This window comes from Crocuta crocuta, unplaced genomic scaffold, assembly GCF_008692635.1.
Source record: "Crocuta crocuta isolate KB4526 unplaced genomic scaffold, BGI_CrCroc_1.0 scaffold275, whole genome shotgun sequence".
Taxonomy (NCBI): Eukaryota; Metazoa; Chordata; class Mammalia; order Carnivora; family Hyaenidae; genus Crocuta; species Crocuta crocuta.
This window is the reverse complement of record NW_027530497.1, coordinates 1,015,322-1,041,728: the sequence shown is the minus strand read 5'-3', so window position 1 is coordinate 1,041,728 and position 26,407 is coordinate 1,015,322. Positions and strand designations below refer to the sequence as shown.

The 26,407-nt window shown below is 42.2% G+C and overlaps 2 protein-coding genes across 4 annotated transcripts in view; one reads left to right on the top strand and one right to left on the bottom strand.

Moving 5' to 3' along the window:
• CD8A (CD8 subunit alpha) overlaps window positions 1-1,981 on the top strand; it is a 5,212-nt gene extending 3,231 nt beyond the window's left edge. For both annotated transcript variants that reach the window (XM_077766685.1, XM_077766686.1), the window contains exon 6: window positions 1,847-1,981. In XM_077766685.1, the coding sequence (XP_077622811.1) occupies window positions 1,847-1,898 (52 nt within the window). In that variant the 3' untranslated portion in view covers window positions 1,899-1,981. The remainder of the gene's footprint in view (window positions 1-1,846) is intronic.
• A 12,516-nt stretch (window positions 1,982-14,497) lies between these two features.
• RMND5A (required for meiotic nuclear division 5 homolog A) overlaps window positions 14,498-26,407 on the bottom strand; it is a 58,345-nt gene continuing 46,435 nt past the window's right edge. Inside the window, exons 5-10 of one of the 2 annotated variants that reach the window (XM_077766684.1) lie at window positions 22,326-22,492; window positions 21,515-21,680; window positions 18,492-18,594; window positions 16,455-16,609; window positions 15,240-15,327; window positions 14,498-14,760 (exon numbers count right to left, since the gene is read on the bottom strand). In XM_077766684.1, coding sequence (XP_077622810.1) covers window positions 15,264-15,327; window positions 16,455-16,609; window positions 18,492-18,594; window positions 21,515-21,680; window positions 22,326-22,492 — 655 coding nt within the window. In that variant the 3' untranslated portion in view covers window positions 14,498-14,760; window positions 15,240-15,263. Of the gene's footprint in view, window positions 15,328-16,454; window positions 16,610-18,491; window positions 18,595-21,514; window positions 21,681-22,325; window positions 22,493-26,407 lie in introns of both variants that reach the window. The other variant, XM_077766683.1, reaches the window with a different exon arrangement.

Below are 26,407 nucleotides of genomic sequence, written 5' to 3'. Positions count from 1 at the left end.
CACTTACTAGCCATATATATATATATTTATTTATATATATTTATATATTATTATTTATAAATTTATATATTATTTATATATTAAATATATATAAATATATATATTTAAATTTCAAGTTTCATAACAATCTTTCAAGTAGTTACCATGACCACCATTTTTCAGATGAGGAAATTAACGGTTAGGACATTTAGTGACTTGTCCAAGGCCATACTGCCAGCAAATAGCAGAGCTGCAACTTCTATCCAAAATTCAGTCTCCTTCCTGCAATTGGGGGTTTGGGGGATGGGGTTGCTTAAGAATAACATATAAGAATTAAATTCACTGGTTTTTTTCAGTAGATAAAAATATTTCAAGGTATTTATTTATTTTGAGAGAGATTGAGCGTGCATGCGTGTGCATGCGCGTGCGCACACATCCACACACACACACACACACACACACACACAAGCTGGGGAGGGGCAGAGGTTCAAAGAGACAGAATCCCAAGCAGGCTTTGCACCATCAGCGCAGAGTTTGATGTGGGGCTCGAACTCACCAACTGTGAGATCATGACCTAAGCGGAGATCAAGACTCTGACACTTAACTGGCTGAGCCACTAATTTTTGAGGCACCCCCAAAACATTTCAAGTTTTATTCCTAGAGTTTGCATTTCACACTCCTTGATATTTCTCTGCAGGAATCCAACCTCACTATCTCATATATCATTTTATATATGATATATATATGATATATAATAATGACATATATATCATCATTTCAACAATAGAAATATAAGGAATTTCCAATGCCTGTTTTAAATGCTGTAACAAGGGGATAAAGACCCTTTAAAAACAGAGAAAGATATTTAGCATTTTCAAGTTCTTGGGGTGCAGTTGGGAGCTTTTGGAGGAGAATCATCCCTTATCTCTATCTTTTCTGAAAATTCTCACTTTGAAACGAACTGAGAGGGGCACTTGGTGGCTCAGTCTGCTAAAGGCCGACTCTTGATTTCGGCTCAGGTCATGATCTCATGGTTTGTGAGTTGGAGCCCCACATCAGGCTCTGCACTGACAGTGCAGACTCTACTTGGGATTCTCTCTCTCTCTCTCTGCCTCTCCCATGCACTCTTTCTCTCAAAATAAATAAACTTAAAAAAAAAAAAAGGAACTGAGAACAAAACTCCACCCTAGAATGCAAAGCTATACTGAGTAAGCACATCTGAGGGATCCGCATGCCTGAGCTAACATATCTAGTGACAACTGAGGACAGCTCAGCTTCCACAGAGACGTTTGGGAGGAGTGCATAGACATGACACATGATGCATCAGCCCATATAGGAGGCACAAGCCCAGTACTGAATTAACACATTTTTTTGTGACATCAAATGTGGGTTTTCTGTGTGAGATAAATTAGCTCTGCTTGGCTGATGGTGGTGGTTTGCTCACAACCTCCCCTATCCTGTGATCCTCCCAGGGGCTGAGAATCCGGTCAACTGATGATGTGGGTTATCAGCCTCCCTCTGTCACCTCCATGGGTACCCTGGCAAAGGCTCTAAGAGCTAGACTAACTGGGTTCAGACGCTGGCTCCACCGTGTCCTAGATATGTGACCTTGGGCAGGTTCTCCGATCTCTCTCGTTCCCAGTGCCCCCCACCCCTCAGGTTGCTGTGACAGCAGGATGGCAGATGCATGGCACTTGACAGGGTTGCTGACATCACTCACCCAGCCCCATGCTGCTGTTCCAGGGACAAGTTCTCAGACCCTGTAGGGGCCAGGAGGCTGGGGAGGGTGGAGAGACATGGATGGATGCTGCATCACGCCGTGGGGGCTCTTGCTGCAATAATGGTCGGTCGCCTGTCTTTCTTTCAGGCCCATGGTCAGACCAGCAGGCAAGCCTAGCCCTTCAGAGAGATATGTCTAACATGGAGATGGGCCCCGTGCGACAGCCGCTACAAGACCAAATAAAACTCTCTTTATGAGGACAGTAACAGTCCTTCCCTTTCAGTTTTTCCAGCTTCCTTCTTTATGTATCTATTCTCATTATTATTTACATGGGGGTGGGGTGGAAAGATGACTTTATGTATTTTCCTTAGGTGACACAAAAAAAGACTGTGTCTACAGTACACCACAAGGGTTGCGATACCATTGTGTGCACGCACTGGGGTAAAGGCTGGGCAAGCCAGAGCTACTGCGAGCCATGTTCTCAGAATCCGGTGGTTAGAGCTGGTGGGGGAGGGAGGACTTAGCACAGCTCAGCTCAAACATCTTCAGTTGACATCCAGGGATGGGGGGCAGCTTGATCAAAGTCACAGCAAGGTTCAGGGCTCTTACTCCAACCATTCAGGTCTTTCGTCTGGAGGCTTCTCAGCATGGGGTGATGTGTCTCAAACCTCAAGGGCACAAATTATTTCTTGAGCACCAGTGATAGACCCACAGACCCAAAGAGGTAATGGAATAAGAGAGCTCCTGCCTTTCAGAGTTCGATAATGCAGTTGAATAGTATCCGACTTTTTAAAATCATGAAGTGTGAAACTGTATGGAGTAGGAATTGCTGAAGTAAAATGGAAAGGGTTAACTGAATCCTGGCAAATGAAGAAAATCTCTGTGAAATCTGTAGGGGGCAGGGCAAAATAGCTCACCCAGCCCTTGCATTGCAGCGGGGCCCATGAAGGAGGGACCACTCCTTTCTTTACAAGTGTGATTTGAGCTTCAGCAAGTTGAACGGAGGTCCTCTTGAACCTCTCAGCTTGAGATACTGTATCTGAACATGTCCTGGATCATCGATTTCTTCCAGTTTGTAAAGGCAGCGTTGTTACAGAGCTGCCAGCATAGGCCGTGGCTTCCCCTCCACCTGTCCCCACTACAGATGTAGTCCATGGCAGAACGGACTCTGATCAGGAAGCTAAGAGCCAAATGTGTGCTTTACATACACAGTTCCTCTCTTATGGATGTGAGCAAGCAGTGAGTGCTCCTGGGAAGGAAAAACATAGGTAAGGAAATAAGAATCAGCCTTAATTCTTTGTCTCAGGTATAGGCCATTGTTAATATTGTGGTCTACATTCTCCCTGATTATTTTCTATGCATGGATGTGAAATACATACTTTGTGTTTTTAAAACATGGGATTGCACTATGTGTTTATAAATGGTTTTAATAAACGAACATTTATGGCATACTTTTTAATGACAAAATAGCACTCCATTTTCAAATGTGGCATCTTTTATTTATTTAACTATTACTCAGGATTTAAGTTTCCAGCTTTTCACTACTGTAATAACGCTGCCAAAAGTCTGCACACAATTTTGTTTCTTTAGGATAAAAACTGTAAAATGACTGAGTCAGTCCCTACATTCACCGAGCACTCCCCTATTTTCACATCAGTTAAAACTGGTGTGCCTCCCCTCACACACTGTTGGTGGGAATGTAAACTGGTACAGCCCCTCTGGAAAACAGTGTGGAGGTTCCTCAGGAAACTAACAATAGAACTCCCCTATGACCCAGCAATAGCACTGCTAGGAATTTACCCAAGGGATACAGAAATGCTGATGCATAGGAGCACATGGACCCCAATGTTCATAGCAGCACTCTCCACAATAGCTAAAACATGGAAAGAGCCTAAGTGTCCATCAACAGATGAATGGATCAAGAAGATGTGGTTTATCTATACCATGGAATACTACATGGCAATGAGAAACAATGAAATCTGGCCATGTGTAGCAACATGGATGGACCTTGAGGGTGTTATGCTGAGCGAAATAAGTCAGGCAGAGAAGGACAAATATCATATGTTTGCACGTATAGGAGGATTAGGAGGAACTTGACGGAGGAACAAGGGGGAGAAGAAGGGCGGAAATGGTGGGGGAAAGGGAGAGAGGCAAACCATGAGAGACTCTTGAATGCTGACAAAAACTGAGGACTGATGGATGTGGGGGGGAGGGGGGATGGGCATGGAGGAGGACACTTGTGGGGATGAGCACTGAGTGTTATGTGGAAACTAATTTGACAATAAACTATTTGAAAAAAAAAAAAAAACTGGTGTGCCTCGGGGCACCTGGGTGGCTCAGTCGGTTGAGCATCTGACTTTGGCTCAGGTCATGAACTCATGGTTCGTGGGTTCGGGCCCCGAATTGGGTTCTGTGCTGACAGCTCGAAGCCTGGAGCCTGCTTTGGGTTCTGTGTCTCCCTCCCTCTCTGCTCCTCCCCCACTCATGTTCTCTCTCTCTCAAAAATAGGGAAATAATCTTTTAAAAAACTGATTAGTGTTTTCTTGCGTCACCTTGTCTTTTTTTCTTTTGTGGTAACAGATGAACTGATATTTCTCTCATAAGAAAGCATAAAACCTTCAGACTGTGGCTGAGGTAAAATATACTGCTGAAAAGTACCCAAATACCAAGTGTACAGCAGCTCCTAGATATCATTATGTGAACACACTCAACACAGCCAGCACCAGGTCAACAGAGAACTTTCCCTGCCTTCCTGAAACTGCTTTGCGCAACCTTAATTTTTAAACACAAAAATTGTTTTAAGGAACGAAATCAAGAAGAAAAAGTGCCCCAAATGTGAAAAGCAGTTGAAGCTTCCCGTTCGAAACATCCCGTAAGACAAAGTTCTTCCCTCCCCAAGTAGAGCCAGCTGGCCAGAACCAGACTCCACCCCAGGCACTGAGACACAGCTCAGGACTGGCTCCAGGCTCAGAGCTGCCTATGGAAGCTGTCCCTGGGTCCCCTGAAAAGGGTGACAAGGAGCATACAGCCTCCTCATGGGAGAACGTGAGAGGCTGGCTGTGGAGGGCCAATGTCACGAAAAGGGCTTTCTCTCTTCCACTTGCAGCTGAGGTAAGGAGCAGCTGGGAAGCCACACTGGGGAGGCTCCAGAGAGGGTTCAAGACTTACTGATTTTTTTTCATACCCCCTAAAAGGAGTTTCACTTACCACAACTAAGATGGTAAACACTACTTTGGGTCTTAGAAGTCTCAAGATAGGAAAAGGTATGCATTCGAGTTGGCGCTCAGGACCGGAGAGAAAGTAGAAAAATAATCTGCAGGCTGAGGCCTTGAGCATGTTCAAGGGCGGGCTGCGAATTTAGGCTCAGGGCTCTCTGGCGACCACAATGTCCTGCCATTCATCCTGCACAGGTACAAGGAGCACCTGATGGTTCAAAGCTGGCAGCCTCAGGTCCAGATCATAGTTTGCTTGCCAAGGTCTAGCCTGAAGCATTGGTTCCAAAATTCCCTCAGGGGGACGATGCCCACAAAGCATTCTTTGGACCCTGAAAAACAGAAAGTAGAGAAATAACTTCTCTTTTATGCAGTTAACTTGGTAACAGTTGGCTGGAAACCAGCTTCAAGGTGGTTCATTTAACATTCATTCGCTCAACAAAAATATACCCCATTGGCGGAAGGAAAAAAGTCAGAGAACTTTGTCATTTCTTTCTCCGGTTGTGACACTGCTCTTCAGAGATCCCACCCCTACACTTGAGCAACCCCCATGACTCTTCAACCACTGGGACGGGGAGAAGTCTCTCTTTTTCACCAGTAAGAACTCCCCCTTCCTCCAGCCCCGGGGCTGGTGTGCAAATACTTCCCCGCACACGGTTTTGTGACCACCACGGGCAGGTACCACCTAAGCTGCTCCTAAAAGCAGGCTTGAGCTATGTTTCTCCACCAAAGGGAGTTGAAGGAGGCCATGACTGCCTTAGATTAAGTTAAATGCAGAGACTGTGAAGGCAGCTTCCTGGCTCTGCCTAGTTCATGTGTTCTCTAGCAAGGGCTTATGGCCTCAAAACCTCAGTCTCCCCACTTGTAAAACAGGGGTAATGACAGCCTCTACCTCAAAGGTTGTTGGGAGGGGTATTAAGAGTTCAAATGTATTTTTAAGCTCCTGGAACATAGTAACAAAATGTATTCGAAAAACAAATGTACTGCATTTTTCAAACCCGGTGTAGTACCTATTATACTCTGAATGCAGCCACCTGTCCGATTCTCCCAATTCCCAGTCTCAGAAAGGGGCACACAGTAACCACTTCCGACAGATACACATTTATGTACGTACCCAGGGATCTCAGCATCCCAGTGCTAGGGAGGACAGCCCTTCCTGCGCAGCTCACCTCAGGAGAGCTCACTCCCAGATACACTGAGCCTTCACACTGTCATTGAAGCTCCCCTCAGCCTCACATCCTGAGTGCCACCCCCTGCACACACCCCCACCCCCACGCTGTAAGAGAGCTCTACTGTCCTTAGATAACGTCAGCAGACCAGAAAGAGCCTGTGCTCTACCATTTTGTCATCTTGGCACCTACTGAAACCCCACCGCTTTGGGCAACCTCACTTTTGCAGGCCAGTTACTAATTATTTTCTGCTCTCCCTTAGGTGGTTGTGATCTGCAGATGTCACTTGTTCTTATGTTTTATTGACTGAAATAAAATAATAGCTACCAGTTATTTAGCACTCACCATTGGCCCGGTATCTCATTTGAACCTCATCAGAACAACGAAGTAGGAACTTTTACCGTTCTTCTTACAGATGAGAAAACTAAGGCAACCGCACAGGAAGTTTGGATCATTTGCTCAAGATCACCCTAGAACTTGGTAGGATCAAGGTTTGAACTCAGGTCTAATCCTGTAGCCCAAACTCTTACCTACTGTGCTATACTGAGTCTCTTATCATCTGCTTTTTTAATATTTATTTTTGAGAGAGAGAGACAAAGAGAGACAGAGAGAGACAGAGAGCTGCAGAGGGGCAGAGAGAGACACAGAAGCTGAAGCAGGCTCCAGGCTCTGAGCTGTCAGCACAGAGCCCGATGCGAGGCTCAAACCCACAAACCATGAGATCATGACTTGAATCCAAGTCAGATGCTCAACTGACTGAGCTACCCTGGTGCCGCCCCCACCCCCTTTTCTTTTTAACTCTACTATAGTTAACACACAGTGTTAGTTTTGGGTGTACAACATAGTGATTTGACAACTCAATACACTACACTATGCCACCACAAGTGTAGCTATCATCTGTCACCATGTAATGTTTTAACAATATCATTGACTATATTCCCTGCATTGTTTTTAATTTTAAAATTAGGTGAATAAAACATTTACAAGTTCTCTAAAGCTCTCTGTAAGCACCTCAAACCAATGTGTTTTTTTTTCCCCACTTATGCTGCCCAAGGTAGAAAACGAAGGTCACCACCTGCTCTGAAATCAAATGGGAAAGAGTATGTTCTAGAATAAGAGTAGAGCAGGGATCCTGTCTGACGTGAGGGTGAGGGCTCTGCTTCTAAAATATCAAGAGAGGCCAAGAAATGCAGCTCACAGCGATGGCTCAGGGGTAGCTAACTCTTCATTTGTCTAATATCTTAGTGCAGGTGAAGTCTGCACCGACTGCTGGTGATGGTTTAGTCCTTTATGTGAATGAAATGGCCCTTGTTTCCTGGCTAAGATGCAGAGTGCAGGGTGGTAGAGATCGCAGGTTGCTTTCCTAGTGATCATTCTCCCTTTCTTCCTTACCAGCAGAACCCTTATAGTATTACAGTTGGTGACGTGCCCAGACATTTCCCAGACTTGCTTGCAGCTGAGTGTGGCTAGTAAGTCATTGGCTGAGCTTGCAGGAGACTCTTCAAAGGGGCTAACTTAACTGCTAGCTTCTTTTCCCACCCCCTCCTTCCTCCTTCCTGCCTAGAACAGTTATATGTCTAACAAAGAGGTGAAACTGAGGCCACACATTAAGGTTGTGAAGGACAGGAGCCTGGGCCCCTGAAGGCATGAAGCCACCATATAAACCCTAGACTGTCTACTCCTCACATGCCACTCAGTGGTACACACTAGTCAAGTCAAAGGCCATCCATCCAAATTTCCTGAACTACTTCTCAAAGCTTTTGTGACAATTTAATAATTTTCTGTGCAATTCCTCTTTAGGACTAATTGAGTAGCTCACTAATCTAAAATCACCAAAAAGCAACAGGGCCTTAAGAATGAAAGGAAACCAAAAATGCCTTTCTAACCTGTTCAGAAACTCCCAAAATGATTAGTCTTGAACACTGACAAATAACAAGTTTCCTTTTAAAGAACACTTTTCATTTAGAGGGGAAACATCAAAGTCCTTTCCTTGAATGGCGGCTCTTGCACGGTGGCTGAATGCAGTCTTCAAAGGGAGTTAAGAAGATCCCTCCTGACTAGAAACTGGCAGAAAATCATACAACCCATGTAGTGTAGAGACCAATATATGGAGAGTGTGAAGTCAGAAATTCACCCTTCTAGAAAATGTAGATAACAGAAAGAATTGGGAGTACATTTTAGAACACCAGGGCAAGGAAGCCCATCATTTAAGAGAATGCACCATAAACTGGTTCTCTGAATTACAAAAGGGTTTTGAGCGCTAACATTTTATGATAAAAATATTTTGCTGAATTTTCTTCATTATATTTCACACTCGTACATTATCTTAGTCTTCACTGAGGAGAGACCAAGTTTGTCTTGTTCACCATTCTATTCCCAGCACCTCACTTTAATTGCCTACTGTACTGGCCTCCCCTGATCTAACCTCATCCCCTCCCCAGCTGCCTTTCATCCTGCTGTAGCCAGATTGGGCCTTAAAAATATACAACTGACGGGGTATGTGGATGGCTCAGTTGATTAAGCATCTGACTCTTGATTCCGGCTCAGGTCATGGTCTCATGGTCTGAGATTGAGCCCTGCGTTAAGGCTCCAGACAGAGCCTGCTTGGGATTCTCTCCCTCTCTGCCCATCTCCCACCCATGTGCAGATGCTCTCTCTCTCAAAATAAGTGAACATTAAAAAAATACACAACTTACCACATCTCTCCCTTCTCATCCCTTCCATTGTCCTCCAGTATGTAAGTCACTGGTGCGAATTAACCTCACTATGAGGGCTTTGGGGCTCTACCTACCAGCAGTCCCTAAGCTGCAGGAGAGCAAGGCCTCTGTGTTCTCTCAATGCCTGGCACTTAAAAAAAAAAAAAAAAAAATCCCATGCTGAATGACTGAAGGTGCCATATCATTGTATGTTAGATGTTTTCTGCATTTAACATACATACATCTGTTTGAGTTATTAAACAAAAGGATTCTATTGCACAAGCCAGTATCTAGCACGAAACACTGGCTTTCCCAAGGAAACTCAAAATTCTGTCACATAGGAGCTCATGCCTAGGCAGTACTTAAAATGTTTAGGTATGTTACATTTGTTAGCATAGAAGATTCACAGGAGTGTTAAGAAACACCCCACTACAAGGAGAAGTCTTGGAAAAGTTTTTTTTTTTTTTTTAAAGAATGAGTATAACACTACTGTCATTCATACACATATTGACAGATTTCAAAGTAGCTTTGCGAGTGGATCATTCTATCATTGTCCCTTAACGCACGGTTTATAAAAAACTGTGGATCTCGACCCATTAGCAGGTCATAAAATCAACTTAGAGACTTGGTGAACATTAATAAATCGAAAGTATCAGTGTTCCACACTTCAGAAGCATTCGTTTTGCAAAACTTGTTTCAGAACTATAAACTTTGTGTGTATACAGGGTTCTGAGATTTCCTTACTGGCTGCCACAAAACAAAGTGTGTCTGTCCTCTGTGAGAGGGTGAGGGCCACCAAGCTACTGTTGGGTCTAAGGGTATGTTTCCAGTCTCTATCTTGCCATTACAAAAATCCACTGTTTTCCATCTTTGGTGAGCATCCTTGCCCATTTTAGTGGGTAGGGGATGGGAAATGTATTTTGCCATGCTGCAAATACAACACTCCTTTCAACTACCTGGGTGCTTAAAGAAATACACTGATTTTTAAAATAACTATACTAAAAAACAGAGTTCAAAGCACACTAAACTGAATCTTTCTGGAGGACTCAGGTCTTAGTCATCAAAAAAAGGGTAAATTTTGTCCACTGGGTGTGATCCTTACTTTGGAAAAGAGGGAGCATCCGAGAGGCGCCTCATTAGGGAAGCCAGTTTTCTCACGAGCATGTAGATTCTGATTCAGTAGATCTGGGCTGAAGCCTGAGATTTCGCCTTTCTCACAAGCTCTCAGGTGATGCTGATGCTGCTACAGACTCCACTTTTGAGTCCTAGGGAGCCCCATGTGCTGCAGGGATAGGCAGTGAGATCTATGGCAGGCCAGCCAGGCCTCACCTATATACCACCTGGGCCACTAGCTCCAAATGCAACGGGGTGGGACCCAAGCGAGGTCCCACACTTGTTCCCAAGTACAAAACACTCTAAAATCTCCCATAAGAATGAGTCTTTAAAAATACACAAAAGCAGCACTCAGAGATTCTTGGGCTCCACCACCTTAGCTTGTCACTGACCAGGACAGACGACTGAGCCTGCTTCTCCCTGGCAATGCTGACTGTGCATGCCCGACTCCACTGGCTGCCCGAGTTCGGCTGTCCCAGGGCTCCTCTTCCAGGTCACATGTGACCACTCCTGCCAAAGGGTCCCGGCTATGCACAGGGTGCAGGAGTCCGAAATCACTGATGTGAGCCTGTCCTAGGAACTGGGGATAGTGCCCAGCCACTTCGTCTTCTTACACCGCTAGCGGCACACAACATGATGGGATGGAGACAGACAGACTTTCTTAAATTCTCTGCATGCAGGCCCTTAGCAAACGCAGGCAGCAATGTCCTCTTCTTACAACTGACGCCTCCATGCTCCCCCACCCCTGTACCTCTGTCACCTGTCACATTTATACAGACGGGTTCCACAAAAACACTTTTTAAATGTGCATTTCTTTAATTTTTAAAAATATACACAGGAGAAGCCATGTGTTTTACATAGGAATACACACATTAACAAAGCATTTGTTATAGTTTTCCAAAACTCTATTATATCAGTCTGAAATTTATAAATTAAGTATAGCAGAACTTTTAAAGTCAAAAGGAAATCCCTGAAACTACTTGATATGAACTTTTTCCAAAACCAAATGAACAGAGAATATGAATATGGTTTGTGTTAAATAAGGTTTATTGTTAGCTTTATTGCCTATAGTCTATAAGATGCAACTTTATTGTGCCTTTGCAAACAGGATACATTTCTTAAAAAACTGATCAAAATTTTCCATACATATAGCTCTATATGATAGATTACAGTGCAACACTATTTTTGTTACATAATTATAGAAATACTATAGAACCCAAGAGCACAGCATAAGCAAAAGAAATACAATCCTGAGCCATCTGAACAAGATGATTTTTAATGAATCCTTTTAGTGTAAGTTTAGAAAACACGGAGGAAGAGGAGGAGGAGGAAGAGGAGAAAAAAGAAGGTACATGCACACTGCAGTCATGAGCAAAATACATTAAATACCTGTTCCTTGCTAGACACAGGTGGGGGGTAATGGTGAATTTCAGACACATGCATACGCACTCACACTCCCACCTACTCCTGCTTCCCTCCCATCCCCAGTACATTCACTCCCACCCCTTCCCCAAAGAAAAGATCAGGCACTAAATCCTAGTGAACCCCACATCTGCCTTGCTGGAGAACGTGAAGGGACTGCTAAAGTAAGAGTAGAAAGCCTCACCCACAACATGAAACAAAGCATGTGCCGTAAGCCCATTCCAGCTGCTTTTGCCTCTTTGGAAGTATACGAAGCATATGCTCACTACAGTTTACAACTGTAGAGGGAAAGGTCTTGAAAACAAAACTCTTGTTTTCCCCCATCCCCCCGAAGTAAAATCAACAGCGGAAAACTCACCCTAAAACTAACTGCCTCATCTGCTATTAAAATACATTTGTCATTCTATTTTTGGTATCTATTCAATCGTAGTTCATTAAGAACAGTTCATGAAGTTTGTACCTGCTCATGGTAAACACTACCGTACCACATAAAACCCACCACGGCTGGACAGGCTTATGAAGCACCAGAACTTCTACGTGGGTCTTCCTTGCTAACATTCACTCAAGACCACGGCATTCTAGTGTTACCAAGGATAATGTACGTAGAGTTAAGTAACGAAAGGTATTTGGTTTGTGTCTTCACCTTACACATCCTGGTGATGCAATTAACCAAACCATGCCTTCCCTGAAAATAACCTGAGTCAGCTGACTAAGCAAACTGACCAGCTCGACTGTCAGTCCACTAATCAGAGGTTGAGCTGGAAAACCAGAGGGCTAATGCCTACCAGCAGCTTGTCTTGTGCGGATAACCAAGAGTTCTTGGTTTTTGCAGTATCTATCGTCCCAAAGGCTGAACCACTGAGGTGGAAAGAACTCACAGCATCTAGAATACTGAACGAACTACATGGCCTGTGGGACTGCCTGGACAGAAAAGAGGATCCTCATTCCCCACAGGACTTGCTGTGGGTTTTAGTGTCTCTGTGTACATCAGCTGCTATAGAAAAAAAAAAATCAAAAGATTAACTCCATAACTTTTCTTATTTTCAGTTAAAAGCTCATACACTCACAAAATACTCACACACCCTATGAATATGAGGTGGCTCTTTAACATTTTTAAAATCAAGAGGCACCAATACCCGTTCATTTATGTATTAGAAGTCTCACAGAATCACCACCAAAATGACAGAAATGGCATTTGTGATGATCGCACAAAGGAGAAAAAAGATTGAAAGACACTTAGCCACTGTACTTCAGGCTGTGCTTGAAAGCACAGACGCTCTGGCTAAATCATATTCTAAGGTTCTAATAAGGTCTTCTTGGTTTCGCATAGTCCCATGGCCTTTGTCCGTGACTGATAAATGGAATGGTCCCTAAAAATTGAGGAAACCACTCTGCAATTCTGTTTCCGGTGTATATTATTATAATTAGTCTGACCAGAAGAACACCCTTGGCTCTGCCATGGCCTTCTGCAAACGGAGGCAGAGTGTGGCGAAGAGCCCCTCCTGCACTGCTGACTAACAGCCGCGCAGTAAGGTCCTGCAGCCGCTGGCAAAGGGGTTTCCAGAGCAGAAAGGACCACATGTTGTATTTCAGCATCTTTGGTTAAGGTCTGGCCTTGTCACATCCGCCTCTCCTTCCCATTTAGTCACCAATGTTTTTAAGTGCATGCCTTTAGTTAAAGGTCACAAGACATAATTTTCATGTCAAATCAAGAGTTTCAAATTTCTGGCCCCACCCTGCCCCGTAGGGCCATTAAAGGCCTTACACAGGAAACTGTCAACAGGATTCCCAACACGGGGAGAGGAACAAACAGAGCACTTTGTCCTTAAAAGTGGCCTTAGCCAACTATGTGAAGCGTGTGGCCCCCTAAAATATTTACCACCAGCCTCCAGAGCAACATCTATCTACACTGTACAAATCTTATGTGAAACCTAAATGTTTCCTAAGTGTTTCAGGTGGAAAGGTGAGAATAAGAGTGGTGAGTAAAGCTAAATCTGGCCTAGTGAGAAAAAAAAAGTAAAAAAGCAAAACCAACAAACAAAAAAACTTCTGGATTTTAATTCAAAGGAAAATACCTGTTTTACATCCTCAGCCAGAGTTGCCTGGAATTCTCTACTTTCTCTTACGGAGTCCAATGAGTTTCTCTCTTCACTTCTTTACCAGAGAGAGGGGAAACTTTAGGGAGGGTTCCAACAGGAAAGCAGAAACTTTACATGGCTGAGGTCCCGGCAGGGCCAAGACTGAAGTTGGACAGAGCAAGCACCGTGCCTGGCTAACCTAACACCGCCACAGCGGTCGCCCGGAAGCCTGACCACACACAGCAGTCGAGCAGGCTTTTCCTGCAGGTACCCCTTTGCTTTAGGCGTGCCCCTGCCCTCCCAGACAGACATTTCAGGACAAACCGCCTGGTCCGGTATAGGCTGGTACACTACTGCAAATGGCGGACACTTCCCAATGAACTCAGCACCAAACCTGTTGTCTCCCTCCCTGCAGAAGAAACCAATCTGCAGTTTAAAACGCAAAGTGTCCTGGTCCTCTTTACTTGTGTGTTTTCTTCTTCCTTCATTTTCTCATCAAAGTTTTCCTATATTGACGTTCAGTTCCATGTCAGATGAAATCAAGTTGCAAAACATTTGGTGATTTCCAAAGAACGTTCTTCTCACGATGAAGTGACTTAACACGCTTAAGTCAGAAGTATGTCCACAGAAGTCCTTTCCATGTAGTTCGTTCATCATATAGAAAAAGACTCTTACACATGGCTATTTCTGGACAGTGCATTAAACAAAGATACCTCACGAGAGAAAAGGTCATTATCTGTATCCATTAGAATAATATACAGATTCACAGTCAATGAGATGATACACTTTGCAGAAGAGAGGCATTGAACAGTATACTATTCAAATACAAAAACAGCAATAAACATATCCTGCACTACAGAAAATATGCTAACTTCTAACTTTAAGGATTTAAAGTAATGACTCTGGTAACTGCATTTGAGGACTGGAACATGCTTCTTCCCTTCCAGGGACACAATGTTTGATGCTGGTGCACATATACACACACACACACACACACACACAACACTGTGTCTGCAATGATGTATAAAGAAACAGACAGCCAAGTCCTGAAGGCAGATTTCTGAGAATAGGGCTACCAAGAGAGCAAATATTAACTTAAGAACACCTCTAACTTCAGAATTTCATTTTATTGAACACACTTTTAAAACAAGCACCTCTTGGCAATAAAAGCAAAGAAACAATAGTTTCTTCCACTCTGTTCTAGTGGAAGACTTCTCACACCAACCTGCTAAATTCATGATGGAATCAGAAACAGGCAGCCCCCTGGGGCTGCATGCAGAGCTCAAATGCAGGTCTGCTAACTTCTCGGGAAGAGCTGGAGCAGAGGAAAACATCAAAAAGCAAACTGGGAAATCTATCACAGTTTTCTTCCTTAAGCAAAACAAATGCAAATTAGTTTTATAACCACAATTCAGTTTTTCAAACTTTTTCTGAAGAATTTTCATTTAATTTTGTATACATAACAGGAAGTAAAACTTTTTCACAAACATTCTCAAACCTTACAATTATCAAGAAATGACTAAAGTAAAAGCAGGAGAAATATTAAACACATGGCAGGGAGGTTGGTTTCTGTTTCTGCTCTTAAAAAGTAAAAAAATCACCATATAATTAAGTACAAAAACCTGCATTGAATGACAACTGCTGGTGTATTTACTTGATCAAAAATGAAGACCAAGAATATAATAAAGCCCTATGATAATATTCATCTGGAGCACTCCCCTCAGTGTGTGTACACTAAAATGTTGGCAAAGTTTCTGGAGCATTAGCTTATATAAACACGGGAGTCCTCAGTTAGCTGCATTAAATGGAACGTTCTCTTCTGAAATGCGCCACAATTCAGTTTCACTTACAAATTGCAAATTAAAGTTATTTCTTCAGAAAAATATCTGTTTGGCATCTCCTGGACTTTGTTCCATTGGACAATATGGACATTTTAATCTAAAGACAAGAAAGAAAACACTGAATCAAGGAACAGGATCAGTACTGCGCATTCGATTTTCCTCTACAGAATGTCAATGTCTTTAACAATTACACACTCTTCCACACACACACAAGTCTGCATTTTGTTTTGAAGGTTAACTGTGGTTTCCCTTATTATACCTGTCAAGCTCAGAAGGCTCACAAATAAATACCAATCAAGCCAGATGCTAAACTGAAGGCTTTCCTTCAGTGGAAGTGAGTGAAAACTGTTTTGTAAACAAAGCAAGTTTAAAAACTGCGTTTGCGGTTTCAAAAGTAAGCCCAATTCTCCTCCTCCAAAGTTTAGCTTGTGACCATCTTTAAATAAGCTTCAAATGTACTGGTCACACGGTACACTCAAGTGCAGCAAATCCGACACCAGCAGCCAAGCCTAGAAGGCATGCTGCCCACCAAGAAGGGGCCCAGAACCAGCAGGGTCTAGTCACCAGCCACCTGCGCCCCCAGGGTTGCTGAGTGGTCTGGGAAGGATACAAACAGCTTCATTACATGCCAAGACCTTCTTTTAAAAGAAAGACTTCACCATAACAGGTCTCAAATGAACTCCAATGAAAAATGTTCTAACTGCCTAAGCTAGAAATAGGCTTTTGCAATTTTTTTTAAAGTTCGGCTCATTATGGGTATAAAAATTATAAATGTATATACTCTCCAAATTAGCGATGCCAATTCTACAATTTATGTATCACATGTAGATAAAGTAATTTGCTTTAAAACAATAAAAGTTACATGTTCATTGACAGGGAACTGGTTAAATAAATTATCATACTTCCGTATGGTAGAATACTCTGCAGCTTTAAAAAAGAATGAGGGCTCTTTCGGTAGCATATAGAAGACCTTCAAGATACATCATTAAGTAAAAAAAGCAAAGTTGAGAACCATACATAAAATGTTACCATTTGTGTAAAGGCAGGGGGGAAAATGACAATGTAGTGCCTCCCCAAAAGGTAAGATCATGCTTATAAATGTAACCACCAAATTCATGAACAAATAAAAAGATTGACCAAAGAAAAGGAAAAAAAATCAGATACCACCCTCCAACTAAGATTCAAATGAAATTTTTCTTGGCCAACATTTAAAGAATCACTTACTTGCTACCATTAAACATTTTATTCAGGGCATCTCTTGATATAATATGACCACAGACCAGTTTCATGGGTGGATTGTTATCTGTTGTTTGCTGACGAAGAATGGGACAGGCAAATATAGAGTGATACCAGCACTTTTTACCAAGGTCCACTTCAATCTTAAAAAAAGTAAAAAGGCTCAAGTTATATTTCAGAAAACCATCTCATGTCAATATGTATGCACTGGGAAGCAAAAACAGTTTATCAGCCTACCCATCCACATGTAACTTTTTACAGCACTCTTACCTCAAAGACGGGTAGTCTTAGGGATTCAAATACTAATTCTAATTAATCTTCAAGATTATTTATAACACTACTTTTCAAACCAAATTCTGATGTCTGAGGAGTCAAACAGAAGGCACTGCTCTAGATGCCAAACACTCCTGAAAATTTGTCAGGATGTATACATCCTAAGAGCAAAACCCACAGAAACCCTGTTTTGTAGCACACTTACGTAGGTGGTAAAATTCAGTGTAATAATTCCTTTAAAGGCAGACTAAACAAGGCTTACTTTTATGCAAGCTTCAGACCTGAGTTTCCCATGTTCTGTGCATAATGGTCCAGAGAAACCATCTGAAACAAGAACTTTAAGCTCGAGTTCAGCAAGGCCTCTCACAATCTGGACATGAGAGCCCATGGCAGGTGTATCAGTCATTTCTCTTTACAGGGAACAAAACAAACAAAAGCTCTGAAATCACCTAGCAAGCGGTTGGCACACGACAGTGGACTCCACAAATGTTATTTCTTTTTGTTTTCTTTCTTTCTAAAATGGTTATCAATATAAAGTCTATTACCCAGACTCTTTCAAGAATGCTGGCAAAGTATAACAGAATAATCCTGAGAAATAATGGCCTCATCATCACCATGCTTTACTACCCCAACACACAGGTGTTAGGTGAATTCAGATGTCAGAGATGCATGTAGCGCAGCTGGGAAACTGCCAGATTCCCGCAGGCACCTTCCTCAGCAAAGCAAGTGAAGGCTCAAGTTCTTTTCACCGTTCAAATGAGCGGCAGTCAAGCAGGGGCGCTGCCTGTATCCTGCCCACACTCAGGACTGGGAATGCACCTGTGCCTTTAATCAAAACAGATCTCTGAGGAGGGGCTGGGGCCGCCAACTGACAGGGTCACCAGCTGGAAGGTGACTGCGAATGAACCTGTGCACAGGTGTGGCAGACAAAATGCGAAGCCAAATGCATATTTAGCCTTTTAGGATCTGTGACACAACCATGACAGGCATGACAACTGCAGTCCAAGTTTTAGTGCTGTCAGAGGTCACATGCAATGACCTTTGTCACTCAATATCATAACTACTATGGCAGCAAAACTGGAGTCCCTACTATGTGTTCCATATTATTCTAAAATACCAATGTTATCTCTAGTCTTTAACAGCCCCATAAAGAGAAGGATGGTACCCATTTTAGAGATGGGACAACCTACTGCTTAAGAGAAGTTAACAGAGTTGGCAAGTGACTGAGGTGGAGGCCAGTGGACACACAGCACTGGGAGAGCCACTGATGACTGTGCGTGTTCCAGGAACAATCTTTATTTTAGCAGCGATGTGCTTATTTGAATTCAGCACAAACCCATGATTTCATAAATATCAATGCTTAAGGCAAAACTAAATTCAACCAACTGACTCACTGCTTTTCTATTTTAAAAGATGGTGCTATGAGCAGTGTGTCGGGGGCACTGCAGAACACACAGCATGCCAGGGCACAGGCCCCACAGACCACATTCACCGCCACTCTTTGTCAAAATTGTATTCGTTTTTTTCTCAGTCAAAATTAAAAACAAAAAACTCCAGTGGCTCCAAAATGTCCTAGCTCCCCATTTCTGTTGTTTTTAATCAAGTCTCCACATAATACACAAGAATCCTGGCTGAATGGATACAATAATATTCTCTCGTTAAAAGGCAAAACAGCCATTTTAAACCCTTAGCATCCTCGATTCTTGTAATGGCGGGAAAATAAACTAATAACCAACAGAAAGTGGAACTCACAGGTAATTCATCCTTCTGGTTCCAGACTCCAGTGCACTGCCTCTGTTCTATCACAGCTTTGATATTAATTAAAGCTGGCAGCGCCACACAACCTGCTGAGAAACTGGGAGAGCAGAAGAGGACATGTCAGTGCCGGGCCACGTGTCGGACAGCTTGGTCCTAAGAAACGTCAGTTCCCCCAGACTTCATGTGCATGGGTTCCTGGCCACTGGACAGGATGCAATGCCCTCTGCTTTGTTAAATTAATACAAAAAAAAAAAAAAGGCTTTAAAATTTGCAAAACCACCAGATTCAGTGGGCTCTGCTTATCCATCACTGATGACATCCTGAAACAGCTTCTTGCTCAGTTCCTTCTAGACCAGGATGCCCCTGTCGAGGGCAGAAATGCTCATTCTCAGACCTGGAAGGGCTCACAGTTGTCTCTCAGCAGAGTCCCTCTTCAGGACTGCCATCAGCTGAGGCAAGTCACCTGACCGGGGTCACATCTGATGACTGCTCTGGGTGAGGATACAGAAGCCCAGCTTGTCGCTCCAGTTTGGGGCAGCTTCACAGGCCCATCGTGGCACCAGAGCTCCTCAGGGATGGGCCGAGGCCTCTGATAAGACCACATCGCAGCCCAACTTACCCTCTGTCTAATCCTGCTGCTTTCATTCTGCCACAGGGGTTCATCCTAACAAACTTCCTGCATGTCAATTTCCACTATTTCACACTCGGTTTCCCCAGAGAACCTAACCCCGGCCTGGTGATGCATTATAATGAACTGCCTCCATGTTTCCTATGCTCAGATGGAACACCCCATGGAAGGCAGAATGTACCTTATTCACCTTTGTAGCTCACACAGTGCCTGGCACAGAGCAGGGGTTCAAAACACTTGAGGAATTAAATAAATAGGAGAGCAAAAGAAGTTCATAAACTTCTTGTTTTCAAGACCCACTCACATGCTTAGATATTAAGAATCTCAAAGTTACTTCTTTTTGTCGGTTACAGTATTTGTATTAGAAATTAAAACTGAAACATTTAAAAAATATCAATTCACTTAAATACTAAATATATCACGTTATAAATAACATTCTTACCAAAAAACAAAACAAACCTCTGTATTTTCCAAACCAAAAATTATGAGAAGACTGGCATTGTTTTTACATTTTTACAAATCTCTTTATGCCTAGCTTTATAGAAGACAGATTCTTCTATCTTCTGCTGCATTCAATCTGTTACAATGTGTTCTTTTGATTGAAATAAACGGGAAAAAAGTCTAGCTTTAAACAGATAGGTAGTAATTTAATTGCCTTTTCAGATATGTGATATTCTTCTTGAATGCCACACCAAAGCTCAATAAGTAGTAGTTTCTTAAAGGTTAGTTGCAAAGTGGAGTGTGAATCCTTACCACTGAGGTTTTTTGTATCCTGCTACGTTAAAATCCAATTGCGTGATTTTATAAGATCACAGTGAATTACTTAATCTTCTAAGTGTTAACACATTTCATTACATAAGATCAAAAACATCAAATTCATTAATATTGCCAATCTCATCAGGAAAGTATTGGGAAGAGACACCTGGGTGGCTCAGGCAGTTAAGAATCCGACTTTGGCTACAGTAATGATCTCACAGTTCATGAGTTCCAGCTCCACATGAGATGAGCTCGAGTCCCACTGCAGGGGCACCATCAGCACAGAGCCTGCATGGGATTCTCTCTCTCCCTCTCTTCACCCCTCACTCACCTGTGCACTCGTTTGCATGCTCTCTCAGATAAATAAGGGAAGGAAGGAAGGAAGAGAGGGAGGGAGGAAGAACAGTATTGGGAAGCTGTCAAGCTCACAGTGGCAGATACAGGTTTTCCAAAGTTTCTATTTTAGCTTAAACTCATGAATTTAAAAGATAAAAAAGGATATGGTAAGTTGCTTTCCTTGACATGATAGACTCACTTCATACATGTGAAAAAATATGTACCAAAAACTTAAGTATAACTAACTGTAGTGATTCTAATTTTTTTTAAATATTTATTTTTGAGAGTGAGAGAGATAGCACGCAAGCAGGGGAAGGGGAGAGATAGAGAGGGACACAGAATCCGAAGCAGGGTCCAGGCTCTGAGTTGTCAGCACAGAGCCCATCACGGGGCTTGAACCTACAAACTGTGAGATTATGACCTAAGCTGAAGTCAGACACTTAACCGACTGAGCCGCCCAGGAGCCCCAAATGTAGTGATTCTTTCAAGTCAGAACTGGTTTCATGAAAAAAACAACTAGTGGGGGAGCCTGAGTGGCTCAGTCGGTTGACCGTCCCAACTTTGGCTCAGGTTATGATCTCACAGTTGGTGAGTTCAAGCCCTGCATCTGGCTCTGTGCCGACAGCTCAGAGTCTAGAGGCTGCTTCAGATTCTGCCCCTCCCCTGCTCACACTCTCATTCTCTCTCTCAAAAATAAACACTTAAAAAACAAAAAACAAAAAACACAACAACTAGTGTATTAGCTCATAAAAATCAAACAATATACGGGTGTTTCCTGAGACAAGCAGGATACTTTGGCTTGACGCTGAAGTACTATACGAAAACTTCCCCCTTTGTCACACAGAATATTAAAAAGGTGTGTACTCAAAGGTCAAGATATAAAGAAACTAATGATTTTAAATGTCTTATCAAGAGCAATCTTAAAACTACTGTCTTAAACTGCACGTGTGTGGTGGAGTACAACGTGTGAGGAATATGGCAAGTCCTATCAGAGTCTGGGACTGCACCGCAGATCCTGTGAGCGAAGGCTCGAACAGTTTAATACACTACTGTTTCTGTACCATCTGTGGAAATACCAACACAGTGGAAAAGGCTCTTGGGGACCCCCAGAGGTTCACAGATGTCAGTGCTCTAAAACTGCTTCACGGCCAACTGGGATGATCTCCTGAAATACCAGCTATACTCTTCTTCAGAAAGACCAATGTTCTCTTCAGGTTCAATATCGAAAACTAGACAAGAAATTAAGAAAAACAGAAGCAGGCAGTACATATTTCAATCGCAGGACCCAAGTCCATACCTGACGCTGAGTGGGGACTCCACCGAGAGCCCCAGGAGGGCACAGGCATCCCGAGTGAAGATGTCGCAGATGTCAGCCCATTGGTTTGCATCAAGTAGGTGAACATATGGTGAGTTCTCAATCCCCTGTCTCAGGTACACAAGGCTGCCCATCAAAACCTGAATGTCTAAACAAAAACAGCGATAATTTGGAGGTGTGAACGATCACACCTGAAATAGGGGCTGAGAAAGGCAAAAACATCCCCAACCGACATACCCTAGATTATTAACAATGTCTTTTAAAATTCTGGTCCTTAAGCTTGGTTTATCCCTTTATCCTAAATCAAAGAAACAACAGAGAGAGAAAGGCGAAGAAAAGGAAAACACTAAATATGAACTTCAAGTTACTTTACTCTTACGCACAGCACAGTAGAACTACAGTTATCTAGATGAGTAACGACAATGCCGTGAACGGGGCCACCACACATCTCTGGCTGTAGAACTGGCCAGGACTCCCACACTGACACTCGGTGTCCCTGCTGCCACCTGGTGCACCCTCAGACACTCTGTGGCGGAATGCCTGCATGCTTATTCTCATATCTCTTACACCTGGAATTCATAAAATGCAGTGTCTCCTGACTTTTCATCCAAGAGGCTTCAATGTTTTACTTCTGTTCTCAGTCCAATCAGTAATCTAATAATAATCTAAGTGATTATCATCTACAATTATTTTAGTTCCTTAGCAAATCGGTATTAGATCACCTTAAGATAAACTTAAGCCCCAGTGGTAGCTATAGGTCTGTTCCAATGAAAACACTTGACTCTAGACTCACCTTTTTGATGATTTAGGGCAAATGGCTGAAAATTTTTAGCATATTGTAATGCTTCTCGCTGATTTGTAGTTCCACCCATTAACAAGCTAATAAAATACAGTCTGTGTAGTTTAAATTCCAAGGAACTGTTCTGGGCTATGAGCATTTCTCGGTTTGATACTGCCCATCTAAAGAAAAAGCAGAAAAGATTTTAACAGTAATTCAGAGCAGGCAAAGAGTGTCAAAAATTCTTTGAAACCTAGCAGCACACAAAAAAGGGTTTGGTCTGCCACCTTGTGGAAATCAGTGGTAACATCAATCCCTTGGACCAGAGACTTCTGTAAAGAAAATAAACATAACTACATCAAAGAGGCACTTCCGGGGCACCTGGGTGGCTCAGTCAGTTAAGCGTCAGACTTCAGCTCAGGTCATGATCTCATGGTTTGTAGGTTCAAGCCCCACATCAGGCTCTGTGCTGACAGCTAGCTCAGAGCCTGTAGCCTGCTTGGGATTCTGTGTCTCCCTCTCTCTCTGACCCTCCCCTGCTCACACTGTCTCTCTCTCTCTCTCTCAGAAATTAAAAAAAAAAAACAAAAAAACTTCAGCTAGTGAAAGTTAGAAAAAAATAGTAAGTCAGATGATACTAAATATTTAATTAACGCTTTACACCAAGACAAGATGCACTCTGATGAGTCACATGACATATCTAGAACTTGTATATGGCACACTTTGAAGCAACTGTCAGCCATGAGATTCACTATTCAGTTGCCATATCCACCACTCTTTTCCTGTTAAACTGGCATGGCATATTGATAAGTGAATCACAGGATTTCAAACGGGAACCATCTATTTTTAGGCTTTTTGGGGGCACAAGATTTTGTGCTGCACACTTTGAGATTGAAAATAGTAAACAAGGTCTTTGTGCCTCAAGGTGCTTTCGTCTAATCCAGCAAGCAGATAAAACTACACATATATTACGTTTATATCACAGCATGCCAAAATGATTTATACAAACATAGTGCTAATGAGGGAAAGAACAATCTTCAATTCTGAAAGATCCAATGTACAGGGACTCAGGCCTCTACAGTACACACAGTCAGCATAACCAGTGTTGAGCTGGGTCTACCACTCCAGGTGGGCACTGGACAGAAAAGTGTAACAACCAGCTGGTAGAATCAATTTTGCAATCAAATGGTAAAGAAACATTAGTTTATTTTTTTAAACAGATTAAGACGTAGAAGCTGTTAGTATCATATTTTTCTTTAATTTGACCTTCAGTTGGACCAATATTCCTCATGTAACCCACTTCACCAAGAACCACTGGAACCTGACCTGGCTATGAATATAAATTCAGAGTAGCTCTGCAAACTATAAGAGTAAAACGTTTCAGGTTCCTCGTGATGATCAGGTGACTGGGATGAGACTCCACAGAACGGTACTGTTACAGGATCCTACCCTAAGTGTTCCACACGCACATGGGTATTCTAATTGATTTGATACATCCCTCCACATCTTAGAGTCCAATCATGAAGCTTCTGTGACTTCAAAATCAAAGTGACTGCTAAAAATATTTTTTAAATATATTAAACACTTGGACTTTGGAAATATTTGCTTAAATTTAAGTAAGCTTTGAATCCGAGCCTGGCACTAACACAAATTCAGTCAAGTCACAACACCAAGTCTGAGATAAATCCTGCAAAGTACTTTTGGCAGCAATCTTTTGTGAATGCCCAACCCCAACTGCCAGTACCAAAAGTATTGTGCATTTAGCAATTTAGTTTGTCAGGGATCTTCTTGATTTCCAGTTCCAAGGAGTACATTTTGTTTTTAATCTTAATTCCAGTATAGTTAACATATGGTGTTTTATCAGTTTCAGGTGTACAATCTAGTGATTCCACACTTCCATACGTGACCCAATGATCATCCCAAGTGCCCTCCTTAATTGCCCTCACCTATTTCACATATCCCCCTACTCACTTCCCTTCTGGCAACCATCAGTTTGGCCTCTATGGTTAAGAGTCTGTTTCTTGGTCTGCTTCTTTTTCCTTTGCTTGTCTGTTTTCCTAAATTCCACATGAGTGAAATCACATGGTATTTGCCTTTCTTTCTATTTAGCTTAGCATAATATACTATAGCTCCATTCACATGTTCACATGGTTGCAAATGGCAAGATTTCATTCTTTCTTTCTTTTTTTTTTTTACAGCTGAGTAATATCTCATTATGTATATACACCACATCTTCTTTATCCATTTATCTATAGGCACTTGGCCAAGGAGACACATTTAAGTCATGTTGCTTACCAAAAGTTTATCCTTTCCCCTCTCACTCATAAACCTTGAATATGTTTTCCTACTAACAAGGCAGGAGAGCAGCAAGCTATTTCTTTTTTCTGTGTCTGATATGAGGTACATGTGTAAGATTCTATAGAGCCCAAGAAGGGAGCAAATAGAGAGTAACTACAAATTTTAACAAACAATGAAAGCCAACAGAAAGGGCAAAGTCCTTAAGCAGGCAATGCACAAAGGAAAAAACTCCATTTCATTTTCACAAGCAGATGTTCAGGATATAGTATTAAAGGTGAGAAAAGCTGTGATGTGTAGGAAAAAATAACTTCCAGTTACCAGAATTTTTAATGCTAAGGATTCCAGGGAAGCTGGACTGCACACAATGTTACCAACTGCTATGGCGCCTAGCTACCAGGGCACCAACTCTCAGAGCAGCACCGGGAGGCCAGAAACAACAGGAGGAAACACCATCGAGCCGTAGCTAACGGTGGTCCAGAGGACAGTGATTTAACACGTCTATGCTGTCCTACGTTTTCTAAATCTTTTACAACAAATATATATTACTTCTATAGTTAAGAAGGTAGTAATTTTTTAAGCGAATGCAAAAATAAGCAAAATTTTTAACTTCCTTTTTTCATCGAAAAAGCTAATAATAATTGCAAATTACATTTCCTAAAAGTAATCCAAGCCATGAATTATGCTTTTAAGCTCTGCAAACTATATGTAACCCATTTAACTTGGAGTGGTATTTACTGGACAATGTAGTTCCTATTTGTCACTTACTTTTACCCACTTTCAAATTCGGCTATTAAACAAGGCTCCAAAATAATCAGAAAAAACTAACATTGCTAGTTCCTGACCTCCATGCCCACCAAGAAATTTTTAGGGGAGTAAACAGCTACGTCATTACAAAAAGGAGCTGGAGAAATGTGGGGAGAATACAAACTCCAGATTCATAGAATACAAGCTGTCATCTATTTCTTAAATTATTTCTTGACATTGTGTCCTGAAACAATGTATTATCTTCACTTAACCTTTGAATATTATATTAAGCCTAAATCTCACAAAGCAGAGCATTAGATTAACCATTTCCAAGCTTCTCCCTTCCTGGCAAAATGTCATTTTCTATACTAAGGATCTCTGCCTTCAAACATGTACGCATACGTAAGCATTAAGGTGAAAACCTTGCCTTATAGCACGTCTCCCTCATACCTCTAGGCACCCACATTTGTATTGTCCTGACCCCAATTCCTTGGCCACAGTTGACTAGCCAGATAAACATGGGTTTTAAAGTCACCCTCTTGTGTTGTCTCATATAAACGAATTCATCTACCCTTATCTCCTTTGTGATCACTTCACAATCATGTATCTTTTGTGCTTGAATTTCTTATAGTTGCCTTCCTTGACAATCAGAACATGTGCCTTAACTAATCTCTGGAATCTGGGTACAAATTTCACAGCAGTATTTGTATCCACTAGCAGCTTCCCCAGAGAGCTCAATGTTAGCCAGTTCATGATGACTTCTGAATTGACGAAACCATCGTTGGCAGTAAAGCTCTTCAATCTCCTCCTAATTACAGTTTTCTTTCAATGAGGCAACCAACCAACTTCCACACAGCCTGAAAGTTAGCCAAACTGATGGAGGCTTTTTTTTTTTAAACAATTTGCAATCCAAAGTAGAAGTAAATACTCCATTTAAACCATAAGCAGCTTTCTGTTCCTACTGCAATTTAAATTAAAAGATGTCAAAGTGGCTCTACCTTGGTTTTCACATTCATAGGGCTTTTTCAATATGGCTTCTATTGTGCAAGCTCGCG